Raw genomic sequence first — 20,187 nt, 5'->3', positions numbered from 1 at the left:
AACATCCCACTCTTGTTGAAAACCTATGTATCATCTCTACTGCTGAGGGTATGGAAGCTTCTGGCTGATGGATTCAGTTGCAGGATTTAGTTATTACTGCCCAAGATCTTTTTCTGTTACAAAAGTGAAACAAGATCTCAATAAAATTTTATTGTATTGTCACTGCATTGGGAGAGGGGGGCAAATCCAAACAAATCCTGAGAGACTGTCAGAACAGTTGAGAGGGCACAGAGCATACACAGTCCTCATTCTTACCCATCTGCCTTCTTAGTAGGTAGGAAACAAGCCGGATTATTTTAAAAGATTACAGTCTCTGTATACAAATCTTAACAGCAACAGTAGAATGTTCACTCCTCAGATTTACCTAATATACTGGGATGTTTCAAAAAGTGAATAATACAGTTAACTGTTTACCAAGTGGAAATATATCATGGGGTTCACTCAATAATTTGGTAATCTGATAGCCTATATCATCCTGACAAATGGCGGGAAAAGCTTTTTATATACTTCTGCTTATAATCACGAATCCAGTAAAGCAGGGAAGTAGTGACATTCTCTTTACCCTTTGGCAGGACAATACGATTTTTCCAAGAGTCATTTTGAACAGTGATAACTTGGTAACATGTTGCCTGCAGTTACATATTTTCCTAGCTGACCATTGAAGCATATGACCAAACTGAAAGTGTTTTGTCACTCGGACCACACAGAAAACAACTTGATTTGTACAACGTATGTTCACATTGGCTCCACTGTACTTAAGTAGCAAAATAATTTGTTTTAAGACAGATCATTACATAGTGAGCTATTTCCCAATAAAATTTGTTTTCAGACTCTGATCAGTACCAAGTAATGTGTACAGTCACCTAGTGATGCCAGAAAATAATAGTTAATAGGGCTGGGCAAAAAAAAATCATCAGTATTCGACCCAGAATGTTTTTTTTTTAATCCAGTGCTACAAATCAGGTTTTTTTGTATTAAACCTGAACCCCCTAAATGTCTGCTGCTGAATTCTACAAGAGTCTGGGAGGCAGCAGGTGATGCAGAGCTGAACCCGTGCCCTGTTGCCTCCAAGACCCATGTGGACCTCAGAGGCAGGCACCGAGCTGAACAGGTCCAACGTTATACTGCTGGCTCTGGCTCTGCCTTTGAAGTGTTTCTTGCTATTGAAGCTGGAGCCAGCAGTATAAAGCTCAACCCAGACAGGTCAACTCTGTAGTTCAATGCTGACCTTGGCCTGGCTGGGTCCAGTTTTAAACTACGAGCTTCAGAGGTGGCATGTGCTCTTCAGTGCTGGACCCAGTCAAGCTGCAGGTAGGGGAGGGAGAGGGGTTTTTTTTAAGGTCGCAGGCTGAACAGGCCCCCAAAACCAAAAAACTGGTATTTTGGGAATTCAATTTTTCAGCTCCCTTTTATTGCCACCTTTTAGAGGAAGGTGGGGGGAAAAGAAAAATTCAAACAAGGTTTTTTTTGGGGGGGGGGTCTGGTTTGGATTTACTGAATGCCTCCCCTTGTAGTTAATAGTTTAATTCCCCTGGGATTCTTGCTAACAGCCCTGAAAGTTTCTGTTTGTTTCACTGCTATAGTAATTCTGAAAAATGGCCAATAGGTAATAATTTGTGCCAACTATTTCATTTTATCTATTTGGCACTCTGAAAGCATGTTAATAGGGCAACTGTGCAAAATCACAGAGTGCCAGATGTGTTCTTTTATAATAATAATAAAAAAACCTTTAATAGGCATTAATAAAATACAGAATTGAAAACAAACAATCAGTGCAAAAATCTGAAATACAGGGGAGGATTAGCATACCAGAACCTGTCCCAAGAAATTTGCAGCCATCTCCAATATCACAGATTAGCTATTATTTAACAAAAAACAAGGTTAGGAGCAGAATACATTAGCAGAGGAGGGATAATACAATTAAAATCAGGGCTAAAATCAGCATATTTGGGACAATCAAATAAAATGTGCAGCATTGTCTCAGGAGTGTTGGTGCAATGAGAGCAAACCTGGTCTTGTATAGGGGTCCTTGAAAAATGCCCTTGAAGAAAGGCTGAAGGGAAAGAGTTGCTCTATTGGCCATGCTGACAGAGGCTGATGGGAATTGTAGTTCCTGAACATCTGGAGAGCCGCAGGTTCCCTACCCCTGCTTCTAGTGAGAGCCTACCTTTGTTTGGAATTGAGTAGAACCTTTAAATAGCAGGCCATTTGCACTTTTGTAGGGATAATACCAAAGTATATAGGTGAGCATGAAACCCCGGCTCTTTGAACCAAGAGTTGGAGTTCATGACTAAAGAGATGGGATTTTATAGTTTGCAATATTTTGCTGGGGGCTAACGTGAGCAAGGCATCCCAGGAAAGACCTAGGGTGATCAGATTGTTCTCCACCAGTCAGACCTTGGGAGACATTGGATCTTGGGAAGGGCCAAATACAGATAACTATTTGCATCAGTGGAAAAACAGAGTCTGGTCAGGAATTTGAAAGTGAGGAGCCAGGCTCTTGTAAGGCTCTTGTAGATGCTGGCCAGCTTCTAGACATAAAGTTGCGTATGTCATGCAACTTGGGTCTCCAAAATTTGATAAGAAAAGCTTGATTGGATTTTTTCTAGAGAAGGAGCACAATCACTGATCCACAAAGGGATCAATAATATAGCAGTTGCTGTATTATTTTCACATTAAATAACTTTAATACCACTGGGATAAATTTGCCCCCTTTAGTAGCAAAGAAGTTTAGAACAACAGCTGACATTGCCTTGGCTGCAAGCTATCTATGTTTCCCCAAAAAAGCTTTGTGGGCAAAGGCAACACCTAGATATTTATAGACTTTGACCATCTCTACTGATTTGCCATCCAACCTCCAATGGAGAATATTAAAGGTGTTAGAAAATACAACCACCTTTCTCTTTTGGGGATTGATTTCCAACATGTTGGAGGTGCAATACTCACTACATTTGGCTAGTAGATGGTTTAGGCCTGTCCTAGATCTAGATAGTAGGAGTGCATCATCTGCATACAAAATTTGGCATGTAGTATTGCTATAGAGAATTCTGATTAGCAACAACAAACAGGGCTCTAGGCCAAGGGTTTCCAATTTTTGCCAGATCAACTCTCTACAGACCAAATCAAAGGCTGCCTTAAGGTCAAGAAAAGCTAAATATAGGTTAGATCTGCCCTTCTTGAGATGTGTTCTTAATAGTCTTGGGCCAGCCCACCATAGGAGGGCACAGGAGGACTAGCTGCTCGTGCTCATGTTCTCCATTCTTGTGCAACTGTCATGTGCTTCAGGCTGAAGCTTGAGAGACAGGCTGACATCTTATTGCAGAGCTAGCACAAGAATAGGCAAAGAAGTGGGATGCAGGGGTCAGTTGGCAGCTCTGGCATAAACTCCCTATGATACCTTCCCTGTTGCAAGCAGTAAATGCCTTTTAAATTCAGCCAGTTTAACTTTAATCATGCTCATTTAAATAGTTTCTTGATTAGATGGGAAGGTGGAGCAGAGAGGATCTGTAACACTTCATAGTAAGACTATGTAGCATATTTAAAAATAAGCATAATCTGCTGTTGGACATTAAAAACACCCTGCCAAATACACATTCTTTGTGTGCATTTCTGTGTTATGTGAAGTTAGTCTTGGAAATGTCATGCTGAAGTGCATTTGCTGATTTGCCTCAGCCAACTCTGGAAGTGCCTGATATAATCTCTGGGTGAATGTAGTGTTACCAAAAAAAAAGCCACACATAACTTTACCTTACATCAGAGTTTGCACTGTGTGCTATCAATGTGCTGAATGGACTAAAACAGGGGTAGGGAACCTGCGGCTCTCCAGATGTTCAGGAACTACAATTCCCATCAGCCCCTACCAGCATGGCCAATTGGAAGTGGTTAAAACATTATTTAAGCTAAACTGTTTCTCTGCATACCTTGTCATTAAGAGACAAGCACCACATTTCTGACAGAGAACAGATTAGATTGGAACACTAGATCCAGATCTATATTAAAATATTAATGGTCAGATTGTGAGTCTGATCCAAAATTCACAATTAGGTCGGTATTTGGATGAAGTGTGAATCACTCTGCAAACAGCTCCACTGTTTAGAATAAATGAATTTGACATTAGATCTAAATTTTGATATGCAGGCATACTTCACTGGTACACCAACCTGCTCACAGTTTTAGTTGTGTAAGCATTATTTGGCAAAGCAGTCAGAAGAAAATTAAAAGACTGACTCACAGAGCTTGAAGTCCAGATTCAGTCTTCCTAAAATCATTAGTATATTCTCAGTCAAACAAAAAAGGTTAGTTAGGATTGTAACCTGGTACTGGGACGTTTTCATGTCTGATCTTTCAACATGAAACCACAAGCAAAATACACAGTTGCTCTGCCAAAGCATCAAATGTTTCAGACTTTAAAATAACATATACAGCATAATCTATATAAAGGAAGATGTAGCACATTCACAAGTATTTCTTCTGAAAGAAACTTTTTAAAGTATTTTTATCCATGTTTGTCTTTTGAAGTAAGATGGCATTAGGAATTCAGGGTGGAAATTCTTAGGTACCTGCGCCATTTTTATGGCTTTTGGTAGTTGGGTTGCTCTCCATACAATCAAGAATCTTCACCCATCCTGAAGACAATCCTGGTGTAGTGAAATGTACAGTACCCGAGAAATGTGTTGCTGCAGAATTCTAGAAGGGTCCAGTATTTCACTATCTTCCTGTACTGAATTTCTGCTCTGAAACTTTCTAAGAATGAACAAGGAACACAGCAGTGAGTCTGAACTGTCAGACAAGCACCACACTCTGCTGGTATTTCTCTCTTTTACAGAGATTGTTACAAAAGCTTCCCCCCCCCCCCCCTCCAAGCAGCAAGCGAAACCTTGTCCATAAATTCATGGAGACATTCTTCCTAGGAAACATTATTCAACATCCATTAAGTCTGGTGAATCAGGAACGGGCTCTGCAAAGCAGAAACAGTACTGGTTAATTCATTTTCTCTGGGTATTTGAGCTAAGTTAGACTAAGACAGAATTCATGACTAAGCAGAGGTCTGAGCCCAGTCCGGCATTCTAGCCTCTTCACCACACTGGCTGTTCACAGCTAGTCAAAATCTGCCAAGCCTTTAGTTGGAGCCATCGACAAACAGCCTTTATGTGCAGAACCTGCAGGATTACACCCTCACCCCAACTGTTGGATAACATCTCAAGGTTCTGTGGAGCTTACCTTCACTCTCTTATAGCCAGCACATGCAACTTAATCTGGTTCTTGACCAGGCAGCCAGTCGGCGGCTGTTCCACAGACTCAAGGGAAAATTTGCCATGCTCTTGGACTGTTCAATAATTAGACTTCACGATCAAACGATTTTGTGTTCAAATGAACTGGCACCAGAAAGTGGTGCTAAGCTGTGCAGAAAGGGGGAGGATGGCGTGAGGGTATAATGGAAGCTGTTTTGGCGCATAATCTTTCGTTCTGTCCAACTGCCGTGGCCCTGGACTGTTCAATAATGAGACGTTGTGTTCAAAAGATTTCCTTCATTGAAAACAGCATCAGGATAAAGTGTTTAGACTTCCATTGACAGGATTAAAGATTAGGTGCCAAAACAACTTCCCTTATACCCCCCACCCTTTTATGTAGCTTAGCACCATTTTCTGGTGCCAGTTCCCAAGGAGGGAACAGGACCCCTCCATTCTCATGGGAAGGCAAGAACATAGCCTCATCAAAACAATTCTCACTCCCCAAGGCTTTGAAGTATAGAAACCAGCAGGTGTCTAACGAGCAAATTAGCTCGTGCCAGAAAACAGAACTACAAAGCATGCAAGATAGACAGCAGATAGGCAGCAGACCCAAACAAGGAGTCCCCCTTCCCAGTCAGGAGACATGACAGGATTGGGCTGGAGCAGGACCAGATCATGACAAAATTATGTAAAACTGGGACCCCTTGGGGAGGAAGAGACCGGGGGAAGGCTGCTGCACACTCCTGATTTTTCCCAATTCTGCCTATGAGGGATTGGACTACATTTAAGACATCAGTTAACAGCATTCCCCATTGTTTTGATAAGGCACGAGAAAAGCACCATGTGTCCAATGTGCCTGTCCAAGGGAACCTTCTAAACATCTTTTTGCACAGTGTGTTGATGAGCAGACATGTGACACACACATCCATACTTACCCAGTGATGGGAAGAAACATTCTCCGGCACTTGGAGGTGAGAGTGGAGTGTTTGGTTCTGAAAGGAGATGCCGACCTGACTCTGACTGTTGTCGACTGGCCATATATGTTAACTGCGGCCTGGGCTTGGATTCCAAATTAGCAGGAGGCACATCATCAAAGACGGGGTTCTCAATGCCTTGGGCATTCCTGCAAGGGAAAGCACAACTGGATGGTCTATATTACTGTCACCCTTCCACTCCCCTGCCCCCCCATTTCCTCCACTAATGGAAAATGCTGCACAACTCTAGGGCCATTTCCGCACGACCCCCCAGGCGCCCCCACGCCGGCAAGAATTCTGCCGGCATGGGGGTGAGGTCGGCGATTTTTCATTAAGGGCGCTAAGCCTCATGGAGCCGCTTTCTGCCTCCTTCTCTTTCACTCATCCTTGGTTTCGTCGCCAGCCTGCTGGTCTCCGGCCCTCGCTTCCACGCTGCCCTCCCACCTCCAGGGGTCGGAGGACAGTGAGGGAGGGGCTTCGGAGGCCAGCCGGCCGAAGACGGGGACAAGGTGAGTGGGAAAGGAAATTGAAACAGCGTGGTTCTCGGCGGTGCCGCTCGCGACCGCTGCCGGAACACGCTAGTTAGGGGCAAAAACAACCCTTTAAAGGGTTGTTTTTTAGGACGGCCTGACGCCGCCCGGGGGAGGGGGAGTTGGCCAGGTCGAGCGCCAAGGCGTCGCGAGCAGCCGCTTCGTGCTTAATGGCTCCCCTGGGAACAAAGTGTTTCTTTTGCCATCCCCAGGGCGCGATGTGCCGGGCCGCGGTGGAAACGGCCTATGTTATTTTAAAATCCAAAACCTTTTATTATTTTTGAAATGGTGCTATTAGGGATCTTGGAGGAAAGGAAAAAAGAGATGTACTTATGGCTTTCAAGATGTGTTTAGTGATGACTGGTGGCCTTGAGTTCAGTGCTTACTAAGATAAGCCTGGATTTACTTCTGCTGGAATACTTTAAAAAAGGTTTAGCCATTCTAAATCAGTTGTATTCTGCTCATATCAGCAGTGGTACCAAGATGAATATCTGTCCTTCACTTTCTTCTTGACCCACATGGTTTCTGTGAACCAGCAGTGCAGATTCAAGTAACCAGTTTAATGCTTTCAGTCACACTATTTTAGAACTATAAAGGGATCATAGTGTTGGAGGTTCTGTGTGGTTTCTGGGCTGTATGGCCGTGTTCTAGCAGCATTCTCTCCTGATGTTTCGCCTGCATCTGTGGCTGGCATCTTCAGAGGATCTGTGTCCTAAGAACAGCCTCTGAACGGCCTCTAAGAACGGCATCTTCAGAGATCCTTCACTAGGAACACTAGATCTGAGTTTCCTCTTTTCTGCTAGCACAAGGGCCTGTTCCATGCTATTTTTTACTGGGTGTTATTTGGCTTGGAAAACAGGGCTGATACCCAGTCCATCCTGATCCCTGTATGTGTGTATAAATCTGTAAAAAGCTATGAGATTGGCCGTTCTTAGGACATAGATTTGACAAAGAACCAAACGTTTCTCTTTCCTGTTATTGACTTAATGTTGCAACCTACTCAAAATACTTTGAGGAAGAAATCTTCAGATCAGGATGAGTCCTTTATTGTGTGGGAAAAAAACTCAAAGAAAGAAAAGGCTAGTGCCCTTTAAGAGTTTCTTTTCCTTCCCTAGACCGCTATTATGGGAGTTGGCTGTGACTGAAAGTTCTGTAGGATTATGTAGGAGAGGAAAGCAAACCTGTTGCAAACACTCTTCAGCTTCCTGTCATGTAGGAGCATGTAATGCCAGCTTTCAGACCGCATCATTGGTTCCCAGCTAAGTTTTAGAGTCCAGTTCAGTAGCTACCCAAATAGTAGAAAAAATGGCATGTGTCACTCAAATCATGAAAGCATTAAATGACTTGGAATAAGAGTATCACAAGACACACTTTCATTACCCGAGTAGGTCATGTGAAAAGGCTCTGCTTTTGCCAAAAATATGAGAAAGATGAGTGACATTTATTAAGAGAAGGACCTTTTCCTCAACATTCCTTCCTATGGAATCCCCATCCTAGAGTGGGTTTCATGGGCTCATGGGTAACACCATTTTAGCTGTCTGTTTTTACTCTAAAAATTCTAAAACTCAGGTTAAGTCACTTAGGACGTATCTGCACGGCCCGTTTACGACGACACTGGGGGCTGCAATAAGGCTCTGTCGCCTGTTTGATACAGGCGCCGCTAAACAGCTGCTGCAACTATAGCGGGCGATTCGACTCGCTTCCTCTCCCAGGGCGGGCGCTGTCAAAGCTTCTAAACAACAACCCTTTAAAGGGTTGTTGTTGAGGGATCGCTCTCTTCCTGCGTGCACGAGTGCGCGCAACCGCTACCGGGGAAAGACGCTTTCCTCCATACTTGCCTTTAATGTTGCCGCGCCAGCGCTGCGCGGTGCGTCGCAGTTCGCCCACATCTGGTCCTCCCACCCTCCAGGGGTCGGAGGGCAGCGGGGGCGGGGCTGCAATGCCTACCGGCAGGCTGAATGAGGAAGACACAGTAAGTGGGAGCTGGGAAAGAGAGGCGGCTCGCGGCGGGAAGTCCAGCTCTGCCTTCTGCCGGCCTCTGCTTTGCCTGCTCGCATTACACTTGTGTAAGATGCGAACGGAATCCACGCCGACGGAACTCCTGCCGAAGCGCAACAGGGCCATGCAGAAATGGCCTTAGTGTTTTATGTTTTTACACAACCGCTGGGTTTTTAATGCTATGTTGTAAATAAGAACTTTTATGGTGTTTTATATCTGCAAGGTGTGGTCTTTATTGTGCTTTATTTGGGTAGGTTGCCTGAAAAAACAGCATGGGAATTTTCTAAATAAATAATAATTAAATAATATATTATAATATAATTCGGTACCTTTCCAGTCGGACAAGCTCATGAGCACCTGCAAAATAATGCACAGTATTATATCACCTCTATTCCATTGTTGTCCCACTCTTGCTCTGATGTGCACAGAGTGGAAAATATGAAAGGTATTCTAACATTGTATCCTTACAGCAACCCTGTAAGATAGGTGAGGCTGACAGTACATCAGTAGTCCAAGACGAGCAAGCAAACTGCATGGTTGTAAAAAAGTTGCTAACTGAAGCTTTGTTTGCTTTCAAATTTTAGTTCATAAAATGGTAGCCATGGAAGGAATACAAAGGTCATTTAGTGCAGCCCACTTACGCTAAATAATGATCCTTCCAATACCTGCCCAGGAGACCCATTATCAGCAGACTGGCTTGCCTTGCAGTTTCTTGTCTTTTTAGACAGAGTCGTTCAGGCTTGTCTGTAGTCTCATTTCAGTTGTATTTTCCAAACAGAAAGGTTTCCAACACATTAGCAGTTTACTTGTATCTATAATCAATGGATGAATCCTTTACTAAAGGTCCATTGGAGGATTTTCTTTGACACTATTCAAATGAGTACAGGATTAAACAACATTTACCTAAAAAATGCTTTCAACAAAAGATAGAAACAAGTTACAGAAAATAATCAAATAAACTCTGAACACAAAGTGTTAGGCCTGCCTAGGTAAATAGTTCATAACTTGGTGCAGTACACAGAGACCTTTTATTATATTAGAGTTGTTAATGAGCAGGCATGTTTTGCAGTTTTTGACATCACAAGGCATATAACTTCACTGGTAGTTTATGTCGGGATTTCTACTGCTGGTAATAGAGTTAATGGCTTCTTTTAAAATGAATTACTATGAAGTGTGGTAATGTTTGTTTTATCATTAAAAGCAGTGTTCAGTATTTGGGCCAAGCATTAATGGAGAAGAATTTGTGTTACTTTTCACCAGATTCCCTACACTTATTTACACATCTGATTATGTTGCTATTTCCTGCTTGTACAGCTAAATCCCTGCATGTACATTAGGAGTTATGCATAGCATAACCAGTTATTGAGTCAGACTGTCATTCTTTTAAGACAGGGGTGTCCGACTCTGGTGCTTCAGATGCAATTCCCATCAGTCCCTGTTGGCATGGCCAATTGTTTCATGTTGGCAAAGGCTACGTGGCATTGTTTAAACGTGGGCACGAGTGCTGAAGCTTTTTAAACATGGGCACAAGGAGCAGAAATTGTTGAAACGCGGGAACAAGGAGCCAATCAAAAGAAAGTGGCATAGGCGAGGAGATTGTGTGTATGCACCTATGTGCTTACGTAACCACGGGTATTTTTGCGCAATTTTTTAAAAAAAGTTCCCGCCCCAACACAGCATGACAGCCAATCAGGATAGACCCGTTGAGCCGATTGCATGTTCATGGGGAGCATAACATTGTTTGAATCCATGATAGTCATTGATGCCTTCACTAGAAACATGCTGCAGTGGGGAGGGTGAAACCTTGATGAAAAGATGCTGTTTCTTTTGAAACCTGGTTGTATCTAGATTTAATTTCCCAGTGGGGATTCTACCAATGGTATCTTTCTGGGATTATATTTCAGTTTATTTGTCCTTCATTGCCTCCAAATGCTGGTTAATACTGCTCACGCCTTCATGATGAGGAGGAGGAGGAGGAGTTTGGATTTATACCCCACCTTTCTCTCATATAAGGAGACTTAAAAACTCCTTTCCCTTTCTCTCCCCACAATAGACACCTCGTGTGGTAGGTGGGGCTGAGAGATTTCCAAAGAACAGTGACTAGCCCAAGGTCACCCAGCAGGAATGTAAGAGTGCAGAAACACATCTGGTTCACCAGATAAGGCTCTGCCACTCAGGTGGAGGAGTGAGGAATCAAACCCAGTTCTCCAGATTAGAATCCACCTGCTCTTAACCACTACACGATACAGTCCAGGTTGGAATACTGCAACTATTTTTTGAGGGACCTTGTATATAAAGTATTCAAATGATACAGTTCATAGAATCATAGAGTTGGAAGAGACCCCAAGGGCCATCAAGTCCAACCCCCTGCAGTGCAGAAACACATAATCAGAGCACATAATCAGTTGGTCCAGACTGCAGCAGCAAAGTGTTTTAACAAGGATTTGCAACCCCAGACCATGTTATTCCAATCTTGTATTAATCCCAGTTAGTTTGTGGACCTTTCTCAAAATTCTTCTATTGTCTTTTAAAGCTTTAAAACTAAGCTAAATTCTTCACTTCGATAATCTTTTTAGGCTCTGCTGCCTGTTTCCAACTTTCTAATGTACAGTTAGTGGATATATACAAAACAGAGCCTTCACTGTACTTGCACCTAGAATGCAAAAGTCTCTCTCAAATGAGAGTTGCCAGCTTCTTCATAAATGGGTTCATAGACTGGTTTTAAGTGGCAAATTAAAAAAAATCACAAGGCTTTTGTTCTTGCTTTCCCTCATTTGTTTTATTTTTGTTTTAATGCCATGCTGTAATTATGCTATTAAAGTCATTTAATGTGGCTTGCCTTTACTGTGATGTAAACTGCCTTGCAGATTATACGATAGAAAGAGTAGACACAAATATATTAACTAAGCTATTATGCCACTTAAACACATAGCACTTCTGTTGCTCACATTTCTCTTCCTGTTTGGTTTGCTCCAGTTATTTTGACCCCAACCTTCCTTTTGTATTTTCAGTGCTTCCTCTCTACTAAACACTTCTTCATTTATCAACATCTTCAGTTTAACTCTTCTTTTTCTTCCCCAATACAGACATGATCCCTACATACGTTTGCTGAATCTAAGTCAGGGGTCTGCAACCTGAGGTTCTCCAGATGTTCATGGACTACAAATCTCATCAGCCCCTGCAGGCATGGCCAATTAGCTGGCTACAAATTCCATCAGCCGCTGCCAGCATGGCCAATTGGCCATGCTGGCAGGGGCTGATGGGATTTGTAGTCCATGAACATCTGGATAGCCGCAGGTTGCAGACCCCTGATCTAAATACTCCAGACTGCAGTGAGAGCAACTTCCCTTTGATCACTATCATTAATAATTTAATTGCTTATACAAACATAATGGAGGAGAGAATGATCTTTGTAGATATTACCTATAATTACTCCTTATGGAAAGACATAAGTCAATTTGTAGATTTAGAAAATGTGGTTAAATCCCCTAAAATGACTTCCCGGTGTATATCTTCACTGTAGCCACAATTGCAGCCTGATTTATGGCAACCCCTTGGAATCTTCAAGGCAAGGAACTGTCAGAGGTGGTCTGCCATTGCCTGCCTCTGCATAGCAATCCTGGACTTCCTCGGTGACCTCCCATTCAAGTACTAACCAGGGCCAACTCTGGGCCAGAAACTAAAGGAATAACAAAAAGCATGCTCTCTGCAAAATCCAGATCTCAGATTAACATGAAAATTTTTGAAATGCACAGTCGGATGGCAGGGGGAGGTCATTCAGTGAAAGAGCAGATTCCTCCATGGGTCCAGCCTTGAGTTATTCTTCGCTTCTGTAAACCTTTTGGTGCTCAGCTTCTGTTTCCTAGCGTTGGTCTATTGCCCACAGCCTTGTTACAACTCTGGCTCCCCTCTTTCTGTCATATAACTGTGATGCCACATGCTTGCAACTTAGTGGGTCCCACACTGCCATCTACAAGTGAAAGTTGAGTCTTGGGTGTGGAAAGGACAAAAACCAATGAATTAGTTCTTGGTAATCTCGACTGGGGCAAGGATGAAAAACAAGTCCTTTTGTCAGCAGGCCAACCTCTTACAGATGTCAGGCTGCAGGACATGCTCTTGTGGCTGCTTAATCCCAAGCAAAGTTGAACAAGAATGTTAATCTCTCAACTGAGCTTTCGATCAGAGCTAAAACATATAGAAAATCCACCTCCTCTTCTTTCTTCAGTCCACTGAATATAATGTACAACTTAAATCTGAGAAGCAGATCAGACTAAACCTGCATCTTCCCCTGAAATCAAGGTAGACTTCCAGTCACAGGTTTTTTTCTTGTGGCAGCCTCAGTGCTTTGGAATAGCATTAAAATTAGTGAGGAAGGCACTTTCTCTCAAACAACTCCATCCAAACAAGAGGGGGTGTGAATCACCTTCTGGAGGTGTTGCGAGCTGTTGCCGGCAGATTTGTCCTCCCCGGGGCACTTACCCCAGTGGAGGGGCAGAATCGCAAGCAGGTAGATGCCGCAGCCCTCTGGAATGGCCAGATGAGGCACCGCACCAGTGCTCCCTCACTGATGCCAGTCCCGTCAGCAAGGGGGGGGAGGCAGCTTTCCAATGGCTCCCTGTGGGTGGAGCCAACTATAATAAGCTTCTACCTAGGCTTTTGCACTGTGAGGACTGTGGTTGGCACTCCAGACTTACGCCACAGAAAAGGTGTCACAGGTTATTTTATCCCCATGGAGGGTTTGCAGGCAGCCAGGGAGGTTTTTTGTTCTTCATTACCTCTCCATGCCACTTGAAAAGACCTCTGGAGGTGGTGGGCAGAGCACCAGTGATGCCGTCCCCAGCTACCTCAAGCTTTGGAGGGACTGCCTGTCCTAAAGACACTCTGTAAAGTCAAAACTATTAAAGATGGCATTTGAGGCTAGTATGTTAGTTTTTCTGCTTTCCTTTGGCTATTAATCTGTTATGTAGTATGTATTTTTTTTAAAAAAATGTTTTGATTAACACTGTGCTTTTAGCCTATTTTGCAAAAGTGGGACCACTCCATAATTCAGCACACCTTTGCAATATTAGTGATCACAGGGAAAACAGCATTAATGGAGCCCAATGCCGGCAACACTTTATTGGAATGTCTAAAATAAAGTCTGGAAAGTACTAAAACATTACTCAAACAGAAATTGTTACTGGCATAGAATTACGGTTGCTCTAGGAAACTAAAACTAGGAAGAAAACAGGCAGCATCCTCCCAACAGATGTTAATGCAGAACTCTGCAGATACGATGTGAAAACCATCTTAACAGTGACTAAGTGCTTGCCACACCCAGGCACAGAAACAACATGTTGATGTATTTTTACAGCTCTGTGAAACAACCCCACCCTTTTTCTGTATTTTTTTTCAAATCAATTACTTTTTTTCTGATAAATTCATACAAACAGAAAAGAAACGGTTGCCTTGTCTGGATACAAAAACAGCTGATAGCCTTTTAAACCACAAATATGGATTGTTGATCTTTAACAATTATATTAGAACAAGTGAAAGGAAATCCCATCCCCACTCTGTTTCCTCCTCCCTCAGTCATACACTCTCTTCCACTGCCACTGCCTACTCTTTTCTCCCCTTGCCCCCTGCTTATGCTGCTGATACCAGTTCCTCCTTCCTTACTTTCTTCTTCCAGTGCTACCTTTTCAGCCTGCTTTTGCTGCTGCCACTGTCTTTTCAACAATGTAAGTTGCTAGGCAATCCACAATATGGCAACTGAGATTTCACGGCATCGTGAGATCTCATTTGGCTGTAAATTCAACAGCTTTGAAGGTTTAATTTTTTTCCCATTCTTGGATTTTCCCTGGAGTTGTAGAAAAATCCTCCTAGTCCATTGGTAGCCTCCATAATCTTCCTAATTCATGGGTCAGCAAGTGCCCTCCCAGGGGATCCCATTGCAGATGTTTGATCCATTCATATAAATTATATTCAGAAAAAAAATCTTTTTAGGATAATATCCCCCCAAAAATCATTTTAGGCTAAAATGGATCTGAATATTTTTGGATTTTTCAGGAAAACCCAAATAAAGTTGAGTTTACTGATACATGTTTTTGGGATTTTTTTGGCTTTACCGATAATTTTAAAGCCAAGAAAACCAAACTGAATTTTACCAATTTTTTTTTTTTTGCTCAAGCCTAATCATGACAACTTGAACAACTGCCTGGGTGAGGCTGGGATTCCTGGGAAAATCTTGCAGTGGCTGCACTCATTTCTCCAGGGTCAAGGACAGAGGGAAGCTGTCAGAGAGGGAATCTCCACATGCCATCCATTGGTGCATGGGGTCCCACAAGGAGCAGTTTTTTCTCCAATATGTCCTCTTGCCAAGTTGATTGAGGGGTTTCGTCTGGGATGCCATCAATATGCTGATGACTCTCAGCTCTAATTGTTGATGGATGGCCTACTAGGTTTTGCCCTTCATGTTTTGACCAGTTACCTAGAGGCCGTGGGAAAATGGTTGAAAAAGTGCTGGCTGAAGTTAAATCTAAGAGACAGGGGTCCTGGGCCCCTTCCGCACATGCAGAACATGACGCTTTCAATCCACTTTCACAATTGTTTGCAAGTGGATTTTACTATTCCGCACAGTAAAATCCAGCTGCAAAGTGCATTGTAAGTGCATTGAAAGTGCATGATTCTGCATGTGCAGAAGGGGCCCTGTGGCTGAACAGGCAAGGAGCAGATGGGAAGGGCCAATTACCAACTCTTGATGGTGTGCAATTGTCAGCTACACCATCTGTCAAGAGACTTGGGATGATCCTTGATGCCTTCTTAACACTGGAGGCTCAATCACACAGGTTGCTCAGCTGGCCTTTTATCATCTTCACCAGGCAAGCCTATTGGTGTCCTACCAGTCCCAAATCAACCTGCCTTCAGTGATCCATGCAACAGTCACTTCTTAACTGGACTACTACAACTTGTTCGACTGCTAGGCCTACTCCCAAAACTTCAGCTGGTGTAAAATGCAGCAGTGCATGTACTTATTTAACAGATACTCCACCAGCTGCACTGGCTCCAAGTGGAGTACCAAATTAGGTTTAAGGTGTTGGTGCTTACCTTTACAGTTTTAAACAGTTGGGGATTCTGTACCAACAGGACCATCTCTCCCATTACACCCCCTGAAGTGCTCCAGTCAGTGAATAACAATTTAACAATTGGCCTGAAAGAGGTCTGGTCAACCTCAACCATTTTCAGTCCTGGCTGAAATGCTGTGCCTGGTATAATGTTATTTTCAAGGAGACCAGAGCCCTTCAGGATTTGATGCAATTCTGCAAGACAGAGCTGTTCCACAGGCTTATGGTTGAGGCAGAAATGGTATAATCAACAACCGCTACCAACTTTTGGCCTTCCTCTCTATCTCTTCCCTTTACCCTATTACCATAATGAGATTTTAGCCATCATTTTTTTTAGAGTTTCATGTTAATGTTATTTTTAAGTTTTTAATACGAACTGTTTGTAATTTACATTATGGAAGCCACCCTGAGCTCGTAAGAGAAAGGGCAGCATGTAAATCATCATCCTCCCTCATTCCTTCAGCCACCTTCTCATTCTGCCTTCCCATTCTAAGGCTAAAGGCATTCTACTGGGGCTTCAGCATACTGGAGGGATAGGTGAATAACCTGGCATGTCATTTTCCACTGCTATGGACCCTTTCAGACCCCAGCCCAGCCCTTGAAACCCTCTTTTTGCCCCCTGTGTTTGGGTGTTATAGATGTTCCAGCACTATATATTGAAACCTGCTCTTCAAATTTCACAGTTAAAGGAGAAGAAGCAGACAAGTACATTGATTTGTACTGAACAATTAAACCTTTATAGGATAGCGAGGGGGTGGGGAGGAAATCAAGAAGGGATGAAATGAAAGGGGGAAGATTATGATACGTACGCCTGTTAGTGACTGCTTGTCTCTGCTTGTAAATAAGGATCAGAAGCAAGGGCAGGCACAAAATGCCCACAATGCAGGCCCCTGTTGCCAGTGCAGCTGCTGTGATGTCTGCAAAAAAGAATAAAAAATGAAAGGCAAAATGAGCACACAAGCAAGAAATTCTTTCCATTGCTGAAACCTAAAAGTGGAACCTATTCTGAGTCAGCAGCCAATATCTGCTGCCTGTGAGTTAAAGATGTGGAGATACAAATCATGACGGCTTCCCCTGATTAATTTCTGCCTGTAATGCAGCTATTAAAGGTACTGAATTCCAGACAGGCAAATGTGGCAAGTGCAATTTTATATGTCCAGGATATAGACCACTAATGATTCTTTAAAAACAAAACACGGGAACCAAGGGTATACCTGCGGAAGATGGAAGGGTTTAAAACTGAATTATTAATGTCTCACCTGCCCTTGGAATACAAATGAATATATACATATCAATGAATGTGAATTATGTATCTTGCCAATAAGGAAGAGAAAGAAATGGATATTAGATACTATTTTGTATTTGGGTGGGGAGGGAGGGGGAGGGAGAGAATATGTGTGTGAATGTTCAGGTTGGTGTGATGATTGAATTTCATTGTTCAGTTTCAAAAGTCTGCAGAACCTCACCTGAATTATTTTGAAGACTATAAGAAATATTTATTTTTTGAATGCTACTACAAGAGGACTTTGTTCAGCTGCATCAGTACAGAGAAAACAGCAAAAATGCTTCAACTGTGAAGACTGGACTAGATCCAAAACCTCCTGAATGAAAAGACACTTCCTGGTTTCATTGCTCCTTGGCTTAAGTCCATGCCAAGCTAATGAAATATAGTAACACTTAAAGCTTTGTGTTTCATTAGCTAGACTACTTACTCCTTAATTTTACTATATTATAGCTTGGTCTGGTAAACTTAAACCTGCAAATATTATTCATTCAACACTGTGCTATCCCATTGCAGACTTAAATGCCAATGAAATCCAGATTCCAAATGTTAGATTTAAATTAGAAAAGTTTACAGAACTAAATTTTATCCTTTGTACGTAAAGACCTAACTAAAAATTGAGATTGTAAAGCAAGCTGGGCTGCAGAGGGACTTACTAGCTATAAAAGGAGGCCAGTGTTGACATAACTTCTGGAAGAGATGTCTTCCCACCACCAATGACCACAGGGGACACTAGTATTTGGGCAAATCTCTATGGTAAAAATAGCTTCTGCCACAGAGTTTTTGCCCAAATACCATGACATTCCTGTATGCTGGCCACCATTTACAGCAAGTAAGTCATCCCCCACACTCCATAGTGGTTTCCAGGAGATAACTGGCAACCCTAACAGTTGTTGAAGACACAGAAGATGTGCAGATTAGAGACACCTGGTGAGGCTGTTCTTTGCTGAGAGTATTTACCATGAAAAGGAAATGACCAAGAGCCAAGGTAGACATCGCAGCATCCTTGTGGCAACCACGAGGCCACTGCTACCATTTCAAAGTCATTTAAAATGCCACTAGGGCCTGATCCTGATTGGGCCTGCAGTGCGACACATTTTCTCCCTCTTTCAATGCTGAAACAGCTATTTGGGTTGGAGTTGTTTCTGACTTTATAAAGCATGGGGTGGGAAAGGGGGGATAAAACACCCTGCAGCATTTTTAAATTACTTTAAAATGACAGCAGCATCTGCACAGCAGCCACGAGGATTCCATCACATCTGTTTGGGTCCAAGAAAGAAGATGTCATTTTCTAATGTGAATGTAGCCTAGAGATATACAAAAGCACTGGTAACTTTACAGCTAATTTTAGACAGTTTGCTGAATTGTTTGAAAGTCGTCAATAGGAGTTACATTACTCTTATGCAGCCTATTTTCAATAATTCTGTAACAACACAGCAGCAAAAAAAGTTTTGCCAGTTTTATATAGATTCATTAGCCTCCACATAAACTGGCATAATATTTTAGAGGTTTGTGGTTAGGCCATTATAAGGTTGCCATCAGGCCTAGAGAAAAATGTCCTGCCCCTTTAACAGAAGCTTAATGTGTGAAAATGGGCAGATGGAGCTTTCACGTCACAGTAAATGACATTGCCAGGTAAATTACATTCTAGTAGTCACTGGTAAATAACATTGAAGTAACCTTCTATTAAAGGGATCAAGTATTATTTCTCCATGCTGCTGGCAACCCTAGGCTATTGGATAACACCCGTATGAAGGCACCGAGTTCTCCAAACAATGTTGTATATGCAACATAAACACTATATGAGTACTCCATACATCATTGAACAGCTTCCTGTGTAACTAATTCAAACCTTTCTTGCTTCCAACTGAATTAGGTAGTTCAAAATTTGTTACAGAGGATTACTAGCTAGTTAGCATACCACAAAATTCCTTTTTCTAAAGTAGCCATACTTTGGCTGTTGTTACAATAGCTTCTGCACTGCATAACCACTGCTTCACAATCATGCAGATCAGGTTTTTATTCCCAGGGGACTTTCAGTTGTTGTGAGTCAGAAGCTCCCTAGGACAAGTACCTTCCCTTAACTGACTTCAAAAACCAAGGTACAGTGAAATTCACAGTGGCTTGAAGAGAATCAGGTATTGACTCAGTGTATTAACAATGGTCTGTTTCTTTTGTGAATTGCCTTACTTATTTCTTGTTTCTTCTTTGAACTTTCCCAAGTCAGTGTTTGCTTAGCCCTATAATGACTCCATATAATGCACCAGAGACTATAAAGTCAAAAGAAAGGGCAAAAAAACTAAGTGAAGGGTTGAGTGTAAAAAAAAGGAGATTGGGAAGTTAAAGGGATGGCAAGCTACATGGGTGATTGATTGACAAGAAATCACTTGAATTGATTGACTTGAATTGATTGACAGGAGTTCTGTGGCAGTTAAGGTTGGTTGGGGAAATGAAAGGCTGAAGAAAAGACAGTGTAAGAAAAAACACAACCCAAAAAGTTTTGGTAAAGAAAGCAGCCGAGGAATATGTATGTGCTGTATACAAATATAACAAAATAGGAAGGCTATCTACCTAAATAGGGTTTATATTGCATGCTTTTCTTATATTATTTTCCTTGATTAGCATGCTTTCTTCAATTGAAATTTGTTATTTAACTCTTAATAAATTCAGTGGTTCCCACCCTTTTTTCACTTGTGTATCCCTTGGTAATTCATATCCCTAAAATTGTACCCCCACATTAGTAAACCCATTACGTAATTTTTTTTGTGTACCTCAAATGCTCTGGTCCATACTGTACCCCAGGTTGGGAACCACTGTTCTAATGAATTATATTAATATTTTTCAGGGTATAATTGAGGGTAGCAGGTGATAGGAGTAACCCTGGACAGATATGTGTCATACCCTGATCTTTGGCTACAGAGAGTGAGTTGAAATGTCTAAACTATCACCACATGTCATAGTAAACTGGCTGACACCATGTGAATAATGAAAGCAGCAAAACTGGGTTATCCACAGACAAGCCAGCTGTTTCTCTCTACTCTCAGGTCCTCCTAAGTGTGCTTTTGTAAG

At 42.3% G+C, this 20,187-nt stretch overlaps 2 protein-coding genes across 3 annotated transcripts in view; one reads left to right on the top strand and one right to left on the bottom strand.

Moving 5' to 3' along the window:
• Positions 1 to 20,187, top strand: part of CDH23 (cadherin related 23) — a 612,421-nt gene that overhangs the window by 504,958 nt on the left and 87,276 nt on the right. The gene's annotated exons all lie outside the window — the stretch shown is intronic.
• The window catches only part of VSIR (V-set immunoregulatory receptor), a 32,524-nt gene continuing 14,488 nt past the window's right edge, over positions 2,152 to 20,187 (bottom strand). For both annotated transcript variants that reach the window (XM_048505081.1, XM_048505082.1), the window contains 4 exons: positions 16,646 to 16,753; positions 9,063 to 9,090; positions 6,167 to 6,354; positions 2,152 to 4,957 (listed from right to left, as the gene is read on the bottom strand). In XM_048505081.1, coding sequence (XP_048361038.1) covers positions 4,917 to 4,957; positions 6,167 to 6,354; positions 9,063 to 9,090; positions 16,646 to 16,753 — 365 coding nt within the window. In that variant the 3' untranslated portion in view covers positions 2,152 to 4,916. The remainder of the gene's footprint in view (positions 4,958 to 6,166; positions 6,355 to 9,062; positions 9,091 to 16,645; positions 16,754 to 20,187) is intronic.

This window comes from Sphaerodactylus townsendi, linkage group LG08, assembly GCF_021028975.2.
Source record: "Sphaerodactylus townsendi isolate TG3544 linkage group LG08, MPM_Stown_v2.3, whole genome shotgun sequence".
Lineage (NCBI taxonomy): Eukaryota > Metazoa > Chordata > Lepidosauria > Squamata > Sphaerodactylidae > Sphaerodactylus > Sphaerodactylus townsendi.
This window is presented reverse-complemented; position numbering and strand designations above follow the sequence as displayed.